General features: G+C 45.8%; 2 protein-coding genes across 2 annotated transcripts; one reads left to right on the top strand and one right to left on the bottom strand.

Annotated features, from left to right (window-relative positions):
• Window positions 1-329: 329 nt before the first annotated feature.
• blnk (B cell linker) lies at window positions 330-8,955 on the top strand. The gene is made up of 22 exons (XM_079280347.1): window positions 330-409; window positions 867-932; window positions 1,362-1,411; window positions 2,560-2,597; window positions 2,690-2,807; window positions 3,096-3,202; window positions 3,343-3,415; window positions 3,556-3,639; window positions 5,012-5,037; window positions 5,136-5,164; window positions 5,273-5,329; window positions 5,435-5,462; window positions 5,549-5,612; window positions 5,766-5,811; window positions 5,914-5,929; window positions 6,050-6,080; window positions 6,482-6,557; window positions 6,650-6,678; window positions 6,830-6,885; window positions 6,982-7,065; window positions 7,181-7,336; window positions 8,513-8,955. The coding sequence occupies exons 1-22, from the start codon at window positions 348-350 to the stop codon at window positions 8,627-8,629; spliced, it is 1,413 nt and encodes a 470-aa protein (XP_079136473.1). The 5' UTR covers window positions 330-347; the 3' UTR covers window positions 8,630-8,955.
• Window positions 8,956-9,083: 128 nt separating this feature from the next.
• On the bottom strand, window positions 9,084-15,254 carry znf518a (zinc finger protein 518A). Its single transcript, XM_079280346.1, has 3 exons — window positions 15,043-15,254; window positions 11,671-13,900; window positions 9,084-10,906 (listed from the first exon to the last, which is right to left on the bottom strand). The coding sequence occupies exons 2-3, from the start codon at window positions 13,877-13,879 to the stop codon at window positions 10,260-10,262; spliced, it is 2,856 nt and encodes a 951-aa protein (XP_079136472.1). The 5' UTR covers window positions 13,880-13,900; window positions 15,043-15,254; the 3' UTR covers window positions 9,084-10,259.
• Window positions 15,255-15,896: the final 642 nt, after the last annotated feature.

The raw sequence follows: 15,896 nt of genomic DNA, 5'->3' as shown, positions 1-15,896 counted from the left end.
GTCCGGTGATCTCATTCAGGTGATGCTTGTATACCGTTAACTATTATCAGCATTTGAGATGGGAAGGAAGTGGAATTGAAGAGGGTCAGGAGAGATGTGATGCAACAGGTTTGTTCACTGAAATCTGTTGTTGAGTACGTGTGTGTGTTTGTGTGCGTGCGTGGGTGCATGTGCGTTTCTGTGAGAGACGGGGAGTGGAAAAGAGAAGTGATGTTTTTCCTGCAGAGGCTGGTCAGAATTGAACTCTCTCCTCCCCTCTATGACAAAGACGTGACTCGAAGACAGTTACGGGCACATTTGTGCAAACACTCTGGCAGTGCACAGTTAATGCAGGAGAGGACTCAAAGATGCTGAACATGAATATGGATATGTTAAGTAAACTCGCTGCTCCTGCCACGGAAAAGATTCGGTAAGAAGTTCAGTTGTATTTGATATTTTGCTCCCAAGTGGCAATGACACAATTGACCTTATAATTAATGATTCTTAATATATATATATATATATATATATATATATATATATATATATGTATGGTGTTTTGGACAAAAAACTAAACACAACTTCTTACATTTTTTCAATATGGTGTCAACATCTGTTAACTTGCGAACAAGAAAAGGGTTACCGTAATACTTGGGCAAAGAAATCAAGTAATTTGTGTTTTGTCTAAATATCAATGCTTTTAACGTTATAAATCAGAACGTGAACACAAACCTTGTCAGAAAAGTGACATAGTAGAGAATTCAAGATAAAATGAGGAGTGACTGATTGACCTGAACACTGCGGCTGTCTTCCCAAAGCGCCCTTTTTAAAGCAAGATACATTTTTCCTGAGGACTTGTTTCTGAATGACAAATCATGTTTCTCCAGGCAGCTTCAGAAGATCGTCCAAGACATCAAGAAGAACGACGGCAGCTTGCTGGACAAGCTGAGGAGGTCAGTCTCTACAATCTCAAGATCTTTACTGTCCTCTTTGTACTCCACGCTAATATTTGAAGACTCTGAGAAGTCCCTGTGTGGCGCATGCACGCATCATCGGAGAATGCCAATTCCTCTTTCACAACCGTTGGAATAAGAGTAAGACCCACAGGCCAAAAATAACACAAACAGATGGCCGTTTCGATTTCCTTTCCTGAAATTAGTCCCCTTAAAGGACAGATGCCGTAATGACAGAACCCACTCGTTCTCGTCCTGTCTGCTAAAGACGCACAGCGGCCTGCCAACCGCTTTCACGGCGCAGGTGTCCAATGTATGCAAACATGTTGCCTCTTTCACTGAGACAGAGTATCGTTGCCCTGTGAAGTCATTCATTGCCTGCTGCTGATGTCAGTGTCTCTCTCTCTCTCTCTCTCTCTCTCTGTACAGCAGACTGAAGAGCAAACCGCTTCCGAAAGTGCCTGCGAGAGATTACAGAGGTAAGACCTGAGACGTTATCGCCGGTTCCACAAGAGGATTGACACATGTGGTGCAAAACAACACAGAATAATAGTGTTGATATCCACCTGTGTTCAAGTCTGTCTTGCGATAGCAATCAAATGCCAATATGTACATTGCAATCGCCTGAGTGTGTCTCTTCCAAAGTTACAGTCTTTAGTACAGAATTCACTCTTCTTGCTCCACACAGCTCTGCAAGGGAACATGGTTGGAAACAAAGTAAACAACAGCCTGGCATAAACTTGGGTTGATCCTGGCATGGTTTTGTCTTTGTGGATTTGGCCCCCCCCCCCTTTTTTATTATTACTGATGCATTATGTTTAATGCCACAGTTAATTTGAACTCCTTTATAGACATCTGGGTAGTTTCATCTTTGCATCATATTCTGTAAACTGATCAAATGGTTTTTTAAGCTAAATCTTGCATAACTAGTAACTCGAAGTCGGAACAATGTGTGAATGTTTCATTTTGGCATGTAGTGGCGTAGATGTATTCAGTAAAGCATAACATTGAAATGTTCAAGTAATTTAAGTACAGCAGATGTACTCAGTTAATTTCCCCTAGATGTTAATCTTATTTCCCTAATGTTGTATATAATACAATCACTAATCACAAAAAACAGCCCGGAATCAGCTGTGTTACTGAGCTTACCTGCAGTCATTTAGACCGTTGCAGTTAGCACTTTACGCATACATCATCTTGTATTTGCGTTCTTCTTTCCATCGGGAAAAAACAAACCCACCAGATCTGTTTCATCTCAGCCTGATAAAAAAATATGACAAAAAAAAAACACTGCAAGTGAGCTTTAGGAAACAATTATCGCACCCGTTTCCAGATGTTGTTTTCAAGAGACACGCTGCGCTAAATTACTAGATGCTTCTGCTCAAACCGCATTCAAAAAACAGCAGCAATTATGCCACTTGTTGAGAGATTATTCATTGGTTGAAGAGGTGAGGAGACGCGCTCCGCTGCTTCCTTTAACCGTGGGCTCGGCTCTAAAATTAGAGAATGTGCTCTGACACCTGCTCGGGAGAATTCATTTTGTTAAGCAGGCTGGGTTTAGTAAAAATACTCAATTTGCGTTTACATTTCTCCCTCATTGTAATGAAGTCCCTTTAAATGTTTCCAGATGACAGGGAAGAGGATGAACTGTCTGATCCGGATTACGTGAGTTGAGAAATTGGTGATTTGTAAGTAATTCAAAGTGCTGTTTTTGCCTGGCGTCTGTTTCGAAACATTACAATTATGTTGTTCCCTAGGATAACGACATGTATGAGGATCCACATGAGGACCAGGACGACAGCTACGAGCCTCCTCCCAGCCACAGAGCCTTCACCGCGACTCCCTCTGCTTCCTTTGCGAGGGGGGAATATCTCGGTCAGTAACGGTCACCTGGCGTGACGAGCTGTTTGCTTCGGCACTTATTTTTCACCACAAATGTCTCCCAAAACTCCTCTGCTCATGATGCAATTTAAAACCCCTTTTCACACACAGTTTCTATTCTTCAGCAGCTTCTCCTTTACAGCGATCACTCTCCTCCAGCTGGAGTCGCATCGCTCCGTTTGACAACCGCTGAGCCAAAGCCACAATACACAGAGGGCTTCAAGAATGGAGCTTCATGCAAATGCTGACGTCCTGTTTCTGTTTCTGCTTCTCCTTTTCCAGGCGACGACCGCCACAACCGGCCCAGCCGGCCGCCCAGGAAGCCCCTCCGCCCGGGCAAAGACTCCAAACAGCTGCCCCCCGAACCCACCCAGCAGGGGAGCGATGAGGTAAAGCAACTTCCCCCTATAGCTCACACAAACACTCACACAAACGCTGCTGTGTCACAGAGGGTTTCGCCACATCCTGCGCATTGCTAAATTCCATCCGATGTCCGCTGACCCCGTTTTCACACTGTGTCGCTTTGCAGGAGGACTACACCCATCCCGACTGCAGCAACGATGACGACAACTACGTGGAGGCTGCAGGGAATCCATCCTCCAGTAAGATACCAACCGGAATAGAGAGATTATTTGGTTCGAGTATATGAATAGGAAATGTCATATGGATACCACTGCTGCAAGGATTATGAAGATATAATAAAAATGATGATGATGGCAATAATCTTCGTGTCCCTACACAGATCCTGTGATGCATGGTGGGGGCAGAGCAGGGAGGGACCGTCCCATGTTGCACACACCTTTACCAGAGCGTCCACCCAGTCCTGGTAGGTACAACAGTAACCAATGCCATGCCTCACCAGTTCACAAGGGGGTCAACCTCTAGAACTATTCTATATCACTAGTCCTGATAACCTGCGCTCATCACGACTCTCTTACCATCTAACCCTGTATGAAATGCACCATCTGAAGATGTACCGTAACACGAGGAGAAACTGTCCGTGATGTTCAGTCATGTGGCATTTAATTAGTTCATTTGTTTGCTGTCCACTGGACCATGTACCTCCAAGCATGGTGATGTAGAAGACATGAAGAAGAAGAAGAAGAAGAAGAAGAAGAAGAAGAAGAAGAAGAAGAAGAAGACAGTAGCTTTAAAACAATTGTTATTCTGGAAAGTGAGTTAGTCCGTGGATAGTGGCCATGCTAGCGGCTCTGTGAGGCTGGACGAAGGCACAGCAGCGCTTTGAGCTAAATGCTAATGTTAGCTTGCTAACATGCTGAATTTTGGCGTAGACTGTATGTTGTTAACAGTGTTAACCATCTTAGTTTAGCGTTTTAAACTTAAACCTGCATTCCTTCTAATGTCCATCAGGGGGCGACACCTCTGCTTACTAAAAAATAAGTCGGATTCTATCGAAGTCTATGAGAAAATGACTCGACTTCTCACTTGAAAAGATGGTGACGGCCAAAATGCCGAACTCAAGGCTTCGAAATGTCAGTCCACAAACCAATGGGTGACGTCACCGTGACTCCGTCCACTCTATACAAGAGCTATGGTATTTGGTCATAAACAAAAGTATTGGACAAATTCAAATTCTGACCTGATGATGACAGACATTGAGGAATTATCAAAGTCATTATGATTCATTCTGAGAGAAGGCATGTAGACGTGTACCAGATATGTGACATTTCACTCCAAACCACACGTGTCAGCATTATGAAGGAAGAGTGAATGTCTGTACAAAATTTCGCGCCAATCCATTAAAATAGATACTTCACTGGATGAGTGAACATTTTTTTAGGATTCATCCTCTTGGGACAATGAATGTCTGTACACCATTCATGCCCATCTAATAATTGTTAAGTGGCGGCCCGACCAACGCTGCCGTGTTGCCAGCGTGGCTGAACGCGGAAGGAGAAAAAAAAGGAGGGACCTCCATAACGCCTACAATAATGAAGGAACAGATTACAGGCCTGTGCATGAAGTCTTTGTAAATACACTACAATGAGAGACAGTCAAAAGCAGTTAGTACAAACACACACACACACACACACACAAAAGAAACGCCCAGAGGCAGACTGTGCTGCTTGCTGAAGACATGTTTGAAGCAATGAAAACAATGACATCCGGCACAAGAAAGAAAACTAGGCCTTTGTGCCTCTGCAGTGTGTCTAATTCTGGCTTTGGTTGCTTTTCAGACTTTTATGAAGTTCCTGACAAAGAGGTAGGCTTTTAAGTTACAGCCATTCCAAGTACATTTGTTCAAAGAGCATTTACATGTGGAATTCATTGTGGCTTTTCGTTTTATCGCGTCTCTTACAGGGAAACTCATTATCTCTTCCAGCAAGCAGGTCAGTGGGAGACTGGTAATTGCATAGACGTACACTACAAAATGACAGTATTTTGTTGGGGAAAAATGCTTTTTGGCTGCAGTCTGAGAGCAACCATTTCCTTTGCAGACTGCGTCCGATCCCCACAACACAGTCGCATTCTTTACCGCCGAGGCCCAGCCCAAGGTAGGACTGAGCGTTTAGTCCCGAGGCCGCCCTCTGTCTGCCGTGAAGCCGTGGCATTGCTTTCCTACTCAACCACACAAATAATGAGTCGTGTTTCTTCTTCAGAGGGAATACGAGGAGATCTGCCGTTGCCGTAAGTGCCGTGTTTTGCAGAGAATTTGCTGCGTGCCGCGCAGTTAGGACCACGCGGACTTACTGGTGTTGTGAATTTTTTTCCAGGTCCAGGAGCCAGCAGCAGCAGACGACGACGACGACGAATACGAAGTCTGCGATCCAGGTGACTGTGAGTATGAAATCAAAGGCAGCCAGCATAATTCTTTCTAGCATGATACGCCATCTAGATCAAATATACTTCCCTACAGTAATTGGGCAATAGATTATAAGACTTGTCAAAGCTAGTCACAATAACTGGTAAATCGCTTGTATGCTCCTCTAGGTTCCAGTGATAAACCTGCAGACGGCCCTTCTCCACCAAAACCAAAGTAAGCATCACTCAACCAAATATGTTTTCAAATTATATATCTATTTAAAGCTTAAAGAAGGGAATGACTGAATGTCCAATCATCTCTGTTTTTTTCTACCAGGTCACCAAAACCACCGGTAGGAAGCGCTCTGAATACAACGAATTGTTTTTAAAGGATCAGCTGATGACAAACATGACAATATGTGTTTATGTTTATGATGCTAAAAATCATGAAATGTTTTTCTTTTCTTTTGCAGAGGCCAGAATTTAAACCTAGGGAAATTGAATGTAAGTGTTTACATTCATCCAGATATTATGTATTGTGCACTCATTCGTCACACCAGAGCTTTTATTAAACATTGTCAAATTAGTTCCCATCACTTCTATGATGAAGGTTTTTTTTCCCCCTTAAAACACTGTTAAACCTGCATTGTTCCACCGTTGCTCTCTGGATTTCCTTCAGCAACTTTTAGTGTGCAATAATGATCAAATGCCATACAAACATACGCTGCACATACACATGGTGACTTAAAGTACACATTTAAACTCTTCCAGTTAAAGGGGTAAAGCAGCATACAACTGAAAAGAAAAACATTTTTCACGTTTCATTTGTGGGAATCGTCTTCGATTTCCACTCATGACTGAACGGCAAAACGCAGCCTGATCACCGTCCGTCTGGATCTCCACAGGCCGAACGCTGCCTGCGATGCCAACCGAGCAGAAGCCCCCGCCGAAGTCTTTTACGCTGGAAATGAAACGGCCAAAGTAAGACAGTTTGATGCGTTTGGGGGGGGGGGGGGGGGGCCCAAAACAGCCTTTAATGGCCTCTGTTTCTCTGTTTGTGGTCTCTCTTGCAGGATTCCTGGTCCACAGTTGACCCCCCCCAGTGAGTACGGCTCCTGCTCGAGTCTCTCGACAGGTTATCAGCCCCGTGCACGGGAGGAGTTGTTTTACACTCTCAACAAAAACAAGAATGTCGACATTATAGAAAAGAAAAAACGCCGCAATCATAAAGTTTGTGTCTCTCGTTGTCCCAGAGCCGGCCGACAGACGAAGTGTCCCTGCTGAGAATGGGTTGACAGACCAAGACAAGGTGTGCTCTGGCAACGGTTTATCGTAAAGACGAACAAACGACTCAACGAGCTACATTCACGCAAAATCCTGTTCTCCATTTACTTTGATTTTCCAGGACGCAGACATCTATAAGAAACCCTGGTATGCCGGCGCGTGCAACCGCAAGACTGCTGACGACGTCTTGTGTCGCTCAAACAAGGTGGGAAATCGTATCATTGTCCAAATGAGTGATCCGTGGTTTGTATCCCATTAACCCACCACACCCACTCACCCCTGCCGGGTTGCTGACTGCGAGTGCTTCTTTCTGTTTCCAGGGCGGGGCATTCATGGTGAGGAAGAGCTCCGGTCAGGATGCACAGCAGCCCTACACGCTGGTGGTGTTTTACAACGGCCGAGTGTACAACATCCCCATCCGCTTCATCGCGACGACGCAGCAGTACGCTCTGGGGCGAGAGAAGAAAGGGGAGGAGGTAGGAGGGAGGTCTTTGGGTGTATGTCAACGGTAGAAAAAGAGCCGTGTTTCTGTCTCTGTGGGCGTGTTGATCTAGCTCAGGGGTCACCAACCTTTTTGAACCCGAGAGCTACTTCAAGGGTACTGAGCAGTACGAAGTTTGATGCAAACTTCCTGAATAACAAAGTTGCACAGATCACCTTTTAATAATCATAATTGTTGTGAAGAGATCACATGTCAATGTTAATTATTCCTCACAATAATTATTAACAATGATTGTGTATATTGTTCAAAATCGCACCTGTTGTATTTCACTTCTAACTTTTTTTAGGTAATCATGAATCATTAACTGTCATATCTTCACATCATGTCTCGGTTGTACTAACCACTTCCTTCATAACATGTTTGAACAAATCATGAACTCTTTCCCATGTTCATACAAATGATCAGTTATGTAAGATAAACAAATCAACTCTTTCACATGTTTAAATGAATCCTATTACATTAGTACTGATCACCACATTTTGGGAAATCTGGGTCAACTTTGCATTGCGCAATGAAGCCTGCATGCCGGCCTGTAGTCTGTAGGCACCAGCTTTTTTTTGGGTACCTTTTTCTCCACGAAGAAACAAGTAAAGAGTCTCGTCTATAGCCGAGGGGGGTTCCAACCCTCCGAGGCACGCGAGCGTCTTCGGTCGCCTGCGTTCAAACCTCTAGTCTGGGCCTTTTCGATCGCACTGCGTTGCCTCGCCTCTACCCCCACCACCCACGAGTTGTTGCCTGTTCCGAGGACTGACCGACTGACCGACTGCTGGAGGTTTTGTTAGGATTGTTAGTTAAAAAGCCTCAGGAGTGTAATTATATGCAGGCATCTGAAATAACAGCTCGAACAAAGGGCACCAAAACTCCATAAAAACTGTAAATGTGACGCATTGCATTGTGGGATTGTTTGCAAAGAACGTGCCGTGGAATTTTTAAGGGGCGCTAAATCGAACTTGCTCAATAGTGGTCTAAATGTTGATTTTACTGAAAATGATTACACTCGCATTATTGAGAAATAATCATCTGGACCATGTCTGGACTGTGTCACAAGATCCCCTCTTCCTTTAAAATGTTTAGAGCAAACATAAAATGGCTCATTGACCTAATTTGTTGATTTCAAGGACGTTCACACTTCGCTTCTCTCTGTTCGCAGCATTTCAGCAGCGTCTCCCACATCATCGAGAACCACCAGCGGACTCCTCTGATGCTGATCGACAGCCAGAGTAACGCCAAGGACGCCACCAAGCTGTGCTTCCCCACCAGGCCCTAGATTTGGCCCCTCTGCGTGTTTACCCTCAGACTATTGTTTACACAACTCATCGTGCGAAGCTTCTTCTCTCCTCCGGTGTCCAGATCCCCGGCCTGCACTGCTGGCCATGCAGAGCCGAAGTAGCACCGACGAAGATGACTTTTTAAATCTTCATTTATTTCGATGTTTTATTTTTTTCCTCAATGCTCGGTCAGTAAACTGTGTGTTCAAATAAATGCAAGGAAGGAGACAGTGTTGCTGAAGTAGGTAGACAATGTGTTCATGACAGCAATACGTTGCAAGGTTGTATATTTTTGTTTTAATAAAAATAAAAGTAAATTACTTGTGTTGTATGACTCCAGCTCACATCGACAGTCGTCACAAAAAACGCCACCAGGGGCCGACAAACTGGTTCATTTGTCTGGTCAACAACGCACGCTCTCATACTCACATGTTGTTGCATAACATGAATTCCTAGGCACTTAGTGAAAACTCTCCAGTAATATTTTACAGTACCTCTATCTGGACTATGTACACAATTATACATCTTTTCATCCAAAATGGAAAAACAGTCTCACAGACACACACAGTGAATTACTGAGAAACAAGGACACATGCACCGTATCTGTCCAATGGTCCTTGACGAACACACACACGCATACACACATGTACACACACACCTTGCTGGGAATACTGAAGGGATCCCGGCTGCATAAGGAAACGTTGAGCCACAGTAGGACACTGATTTGAGATTGTCAAAAGCTTAGGCCTGATAAAGGTGCGGTAATGGGAAATATTAATCCTCCTTTCATAGTGCAATTAAAAGATAACGTCATCATTTCAAGTCAAAAGAGGAAACATTGAAGAAAATTGATGAACACAGCATGATCACCCAGGCCTCAGATTCTGATTTAAAGCAACTCTGCCAGCATTTCTTTGACATAAAAAAACACAGGTTTTCTTTTTTCTTTTTAAATTAATCGTGTCTTCAGGGATATCTGCTTGATAAAATATACCTCTTACAGATAATACTACTATTTGAACATAATTTGTTTATACAAACATTCTTTTACAGATACACTGGTTCTGCCAATGGCCTAAAGAGACAAAAAAGCATAAAGAAAAAAGCATATAAAAGGCTAAACCTAAGAGTCATAAATAAATGTTGAATAAAACAGCTTATTGTCTTTCATTGTTTTTTTCTGAAACACAGTTTTGGTATATCTGAGTAACTACGGGTCTCTGCGTCCCGTTCCAAAGCAAAGCCTACCCGTACATAAACTGATTCATAAAGTCGGTATGACAAACATACATATTACAGTGTTCTATAAAATATTCCATGACAGTGTACTTAAATCACCTTAGATAAAGCTATTGCGTAGACAAAATACAAACGATACAAAATAACTAAATCATCGACACCGCGCCCTCGTGGCTTTACAGGTAATCACTAACGTACAGAGGGTTTGTAGAGAGACGACAGGGAAATGTTTACCCTGAGAATGAGCCCTCCCAGAGCCGGGATTAAGATCTGATTCTCCTCAAAACAACAAATCAGATTTAAGACTTAAAAAATAAGAAGAAAAAAAAAAGGTTTCCATGATTCTTTTGTCATATTGCAAAAGTCATCTTCCAGACGTGTCTTTGCTTTTTATCCAGTGTAAGACTTTTCACAGTTTGGCTTTTTCCACTCGATCAGATGCCGCTGCCGATGAGCCGTCCACGCTTCCCGACATGCGAACATTCTGCCGCAGAACCAGCAGCGGAACGATGCCGCCGCCGCCGCGTCCCCGCTGGGGGAGCCCGCGTCGACCACTTCGTACTTCTTCCTGCTCAGCCTGCGCAGCCTCATCTTCAGCAGGAACCTCTCCTGCACAGAGCTGTTGGCGCTCCCCGCAGAACCCGCCCGGGCGTCCGCCTCGCCGCTCGAGGCAGAGAGAGCGTCTGCGGTCCGCCGCGACAGCATCACCTTCTGCACCTCCCCTCTGTACCGGTTGATGACCTCCATGATCCTGGCGACCTCGGGGATGTCGGCGTCCGGGTGATTCAGCACCACGACGGGCTGGTCTCCCACCGGACGCTTCACCCGCTGAGATGGACTTATGGCGACTAACTTCAGGGTCCTCTCCAGGTGCTTGGGGAGCGGCTGCCACTGACGGTGCGAGGGCCCCTGGTGGATTTCGCCGAGGAGATCTGGGTAGCAGTCGGCAGGCTCTTCTCCGGCTCTGGCCCCCTCGACACTCCGTTCACCGTGCTCTGCAGGGAGAACGAGGATTACGTCTTCAGAGTTCACCTTCCCTGCAAGACAAAGGGGAAAATCAGACAGTACGGTGGCGTAGTAGGGCCAAACAAATTAAATAAAAATAAAAACAATACGTGGCAGGGGGAGGGGGTAATATTCAGAGAAAAAAATATCCAAGATAATAAAGTCACGAGAAGAAAAACTTGTTTCGATAAATAGTATGGAAAAATAATCCGCGCTTCGTTACAAGCAGTTATGTTTTGTTATCAACGGTTGGGTTTTAGTTTTAGCTGTACTGACATAAAAGGCACACGTGTAGTCAAAGATGGAAGTTGTTCGTCTCTACTTTCATGTAACTTCTGCATTATTAATATTGATTTATGGTCCTAAAAGAAGACAGAATATGATATGAATAGTTTCTTTCAGGACCGTGAGAACGCTACTTTAGGAGCAACTAAATTAAGACGGCAGGCGTTACCACAGCTTTGCACTCCACTATTTGAATGAGTTTTTTCTTATGAATTTATGACTTTATAAGCTCTCAAATTAGAGGGGTTTTTCTCCTAGATTTTCCACTTTCATCTCAGATAATTTTATTTTTCTGGTAAATTCACAGTTTAGTTTTTTTCTTGGAATATTACTTCCCTTCCCCAGCTCCTTCATTGTTATTATTTTTTTGTTTTTAATCTTTGATGGCCCCAAAACTCTGTCATAAGTTTGCTCTTTGTAAACTAAGCAATCATGCATGTCAAGAAAATGCAATTGCATGTTAAATCCCTAACCATTAAGTCTACGTGGAGGGTATAATTTGCCGTCTTACCCTGTGCTGTAATAACAGATATGGAAACAGGGGAGGACTTGGTGGAACCGCTGTGAGGAGTCACTGAGCTCGTCTCGTCGTCTGACACCCGGTGGTCCGTGCCGCTGCCCGATGCTTGGAGCGGTGCGTCCTCGGGCCACGTCTCTACTTCTGTAGAATCCGACCGGCCCGTCTCCCGAGCTGAACGGCTCTCGTCGACCTCTGACCCCGACCGCCGCGGCGACTGCTCTGCGTCGTCTCGCGCTTCTCGATGCGGCGACGGCAAGCTTTGGAGCGCGTCACCGTCCTCATTGTTGGACCCCGGCGGCTTTGCAGCGCGACCGGGGGTCAGCTCTTCCCCCGGCTTAGACTGTGGACCGGACGCGATGGCTTCAGAGGGGTCGTCCAGGTCAGCACAGGGAGCTTTGGTCCGTTCCTTCTGATGCGCTTCGACTAGCGGCGCGTTCTGGAGAACCTGTGCAGTCTCCTCCGATGTTGTGCGAGGGCTCGGCGGTCCGGGACAGTCCGCCGCCGCCGCACCGCCTCCGAACGGAGACAAAGAGCTTTGCGACACCCACTGCTTCTCCTTCACCGGGTTCTTCTTCAGCACTATCTTTAAGGCCAGTCCCGGTGATCTTTTCCTGACCCGTTTAGATCTCGCCCGTCTTTTCCGTCTTCGTCTCTTATTTTTTGGTGTGACTTTCAGCTTCAGCCCACTGGAGATACTGATCCCATCCTCGTGCGCCGCGTCCCCAGGTTTTTTACCACGATCCTCCATTTCCTGGTCACTCTTTAGTTCCCGACTCTCTCGGTTTTCCTGCATTCGAGTGCGCTCAGACGGCTCGCTCTGTGCTGGCAGCGAGACGTCGTTGTTCGGTTTGGTTTCAGCCTGTGGACAAGGCGCGTGATCGCTCGAATTTGGCTTACATCCATTTTGGTCGACGACGCGACGGGCATCGTCAGGGACGCTTTCAAGGGAAGCCGTTTCCTTGTCCGACGACGTCATCACTTTCAACCTCTTGGCGTACGCGCCGCCGTTCTGAGCCACGGTTATCTTGTTCTTGACGGTGAGGACGGTGAGGTCCGTCGAGTTCGACACGATGCCGTTCTCCGACTTCGGGTGGACGTTCATATCTTGAGGGACATTCGACAGCACGGTCTTCAGGGCCTTGGTCCACTTCTGGTCACCGGTTTCCCCGGCGACAGATTTCATCAGAAACTGCTGAGTCTCCTCCAGTGTTGTTTGCGGGTCTGACAGATGGCAGTACTTATCCAGGAACTCTCTCCCTGGCAGAGAGAGGCAGTCCTGTGTCAGCCAGCACATCTCCCTCACTGCACTTCTCGTTAATCTGGGCTTCACTTTTGGTATCGGGTCATTTGGTTTCATCGCCAAGGAGCGAACCTCCTCCTCCTTGTCCTCCTCCTCTTCCTTCTTCTTCTTCTTCCTCTGATTACCATTCTGGCAAACATGGGCGGCTTTAACGTGCTTTGCGATCAACCATTTCTGAGATGCCTCATAGCCACAGTGCTGACAGCGTAACGCCGGCGCGGTCTCTTTCGGCCCAAACTTATTCTTGCCCCTCGTGTGCGGCGGCAGACCCTTAGCTCCCTCCAGGCCCAGATGATGCGCATACGTGTGCTCTAAAAACACTCCGACATCGCCTGTGGAGAATTTTGGACACGCTTCGCACAAATATTTGCCGTTTTGGCAGTGACGTGCTGTCAGGTGGGTGCTGAGCTCCGGCCACGTGCGCTGGACATCGTCGTGGCAAATGCCGCAGCTGGAAAAAGTGTCCTTGTGACTCAGCAGGTGAACCTGAAGGTAGGCGAACTCGTGCGTGCTGAAAGCACACGCGCGACAGGAAAACACGGGTGGGCTCCCTCTGTGCTTCTCCTCAAAGTGTCTCACAAAGTCTTTGGGAACATATTCTAAGTCATCCCCGCACTGAGCGCACGCGAACCTGAGCGCGCTGTTGCCGCCACCGTCGTCGGTGCGGCGCGGACCCTGCTGCGCTCCCTTGGGGGGCTTCTTCAACGAAGGCCACACTGTGCTCTGCTCCCACTCCCCCGCTATCGTCTTTGGGCGGCGCTTATCTGCACTTTGCATAGCTGGAGCCTGAACGGCAGTTTTCCTGAGGTGGAGCCGTTTGTGCCAATCTCTGTTCCTCTTGTTGACACGTCGTCTGGTATCTCCCCCGGAGGTAGCTGCGCAAATGTCCTCCGAGTCCATGTCGTGTTGTGTTCCAGGTTTCTGAAAGTGCGAAATAACACAAAAAGGATTGTCAAAAACATAAACAACACAGCTTCAAGGAGAATGCGATAAAATCAAGAGAGGTTTTGTTTTCGACTCAGTTTGGGTTTACGGGGAAAAACTACAGATTTTGACCAATTTTGGTTGGAGGGTGCAGAACGGCCGAGGAAGGACACATTCAATTTTGGAGCGGATCAGAATCGCGGGGTGGACGCACAAATTAGTTTTGCCGTGCTCTCCCAGAGCCCTGTCTAGTTTAAAATGTACTTTTATTCCCTTTTGTTTTGAAATGCTTTCAAAATAACCAGCACTGCTCTGTGTGTGTGTGTGTGTGTGTGTGTGTGTGTGTATTAGGACTGCTGTCTCATCATTTCACAGTGGACCCCTAAAAAAGAAGCTGCGTTCACGGTCCCACTCCACATGTTATTCATGTTGAGTCCACCTGTTGCTGGCTGGGGTTCAAAATGCCTCTGCGTGGAAGTGTATTTGTCACATACCGGGTGTAAAACAACGACTTTTAGAGTCTTATCAACAGCCAGCTGCAGCGAGCTACACTTAAACTCACCTGCACACACACACACACACACAATAGCGGCAAACTTGCTCGTAACACAGCTAAGCGCGCTACGGTGGGAGGCGATGTTTAAAACTAAAACTAACCAATAAAAAGACGAGGAAAAAGCTCGCGGTAGCGCTTCTCAGTAGCACATTAATCGGTGAATCGTTCGGCCATTGTGCAACTCGACTTGACCACAACGAAGTGATGAGACCGCTTTTGTAACGAGCTACGACCGCCTTGGGAATTGCGAAGTGACGATAAAATACTACCCCACCGTACTGCCACGAGAGCCCTTTTTAAAACTAAAAAACCCGTTTCGTTCTTCGTCGTCGTCAGAGCTAACAGTTATAAAAACGTATTTTTGTGAAATAGCGTCTGAGTGATTTGAATTAACGTGACGCGGCGAGAGCTTACAAAGACGAAATAACTTGGAAGAATAACGAGCGTGGCAAACTAAATTACGCCCGGCCGTTTTGTTTTTTTAAAACCTTTTGCATCGAGTTGTTACTGTAGATAAACCCGCCGGGTGGTTTAGACGTATCATACAGCTCCAGTTGTGCGTGTAGTAGTCGGTTTTTGTTACCTTTTTGTTTCCTTTTGTGGAGAGCTTGACAGCTCAGCGAGCGGCAGCCATGATGGTTTCATACGGGGATTACAGCCTCTGAGCTGCTTTTAGCCTTTAGCCCGGAGCCTCCGACGGAGAGCCGTGCTGTCCCGGGCCTGCAGCCGAGCACGAAACAGCGAGCTGTTTTAATGCAAACACTGCTCCCCTTGCAGCCATGTAGTGATTTATTCATATGGGGACAACTCACTTCTGTCAACATACGGTGAAACCTCTCCCCCCCCCCCCCAAAACAAATGATGCAAACTAACATCAACCGGGAGTTACAAGTAAAAAAAAGAAAAAAATGTACCCACAATCCCCGTGCTGGATACTTCGGGTGTCCTTGTAAATTAAAGCTGCCAGGCAAGCAGTTTATTCCCCCCTGCACTGTCAGACTCCGATATTAGGACCAGATGTGCCCATTTCAACACACAAGGGAACTATGAAAGCAGAGAAGATGTTTAGCTGTTAAAGCATGCTGCAATACTGTGTAAGTGTGGAGTAAAAACACATGTATCAGCCTCTAAACACACTCAAAGCCGCTGAGAGTGGCTCCTGATCGAGAGGGAAAAAATACATACAATGTAAATGTATAATCTATAAATAATTCATAACCTCTGATCAGTGTGCTGTTCTTATTCTAGCTTTTGTCACAAAAAAAGTAGCTGCATTCTGTAATCAATCTTAAGTACTAAATGTATAAGTTAATTTATAACAATAAGCTACCAGAGAAAACCAAAAGAGACTGGTTAGTTCAACAAAGGAGCAATGACAATATGATCTTATACAAAACTGAATTATTTTGGAATGAAACATGTTTATGTGAAAACACA

This window comes from Melanostigma gelatinosum, assembly GCF_949748355.1.
Source record: "Melanostigma gelatinosum genome assembly, chromosome: 12".
In the NCBI taxonomy this organism is placed as follows: domain Eukaryota; kingdom Metazoa; phylum Chordata; class Actinopteri; order Perciformes; family Zoarcidae; genus Melanostigma; species Melanostigma gelatinosum.
The sequence above is the reverse complement of the archived record's forward strand: the minus strand, read 5'-3'. Positions and strand labels throughout refer to the sequence as shown.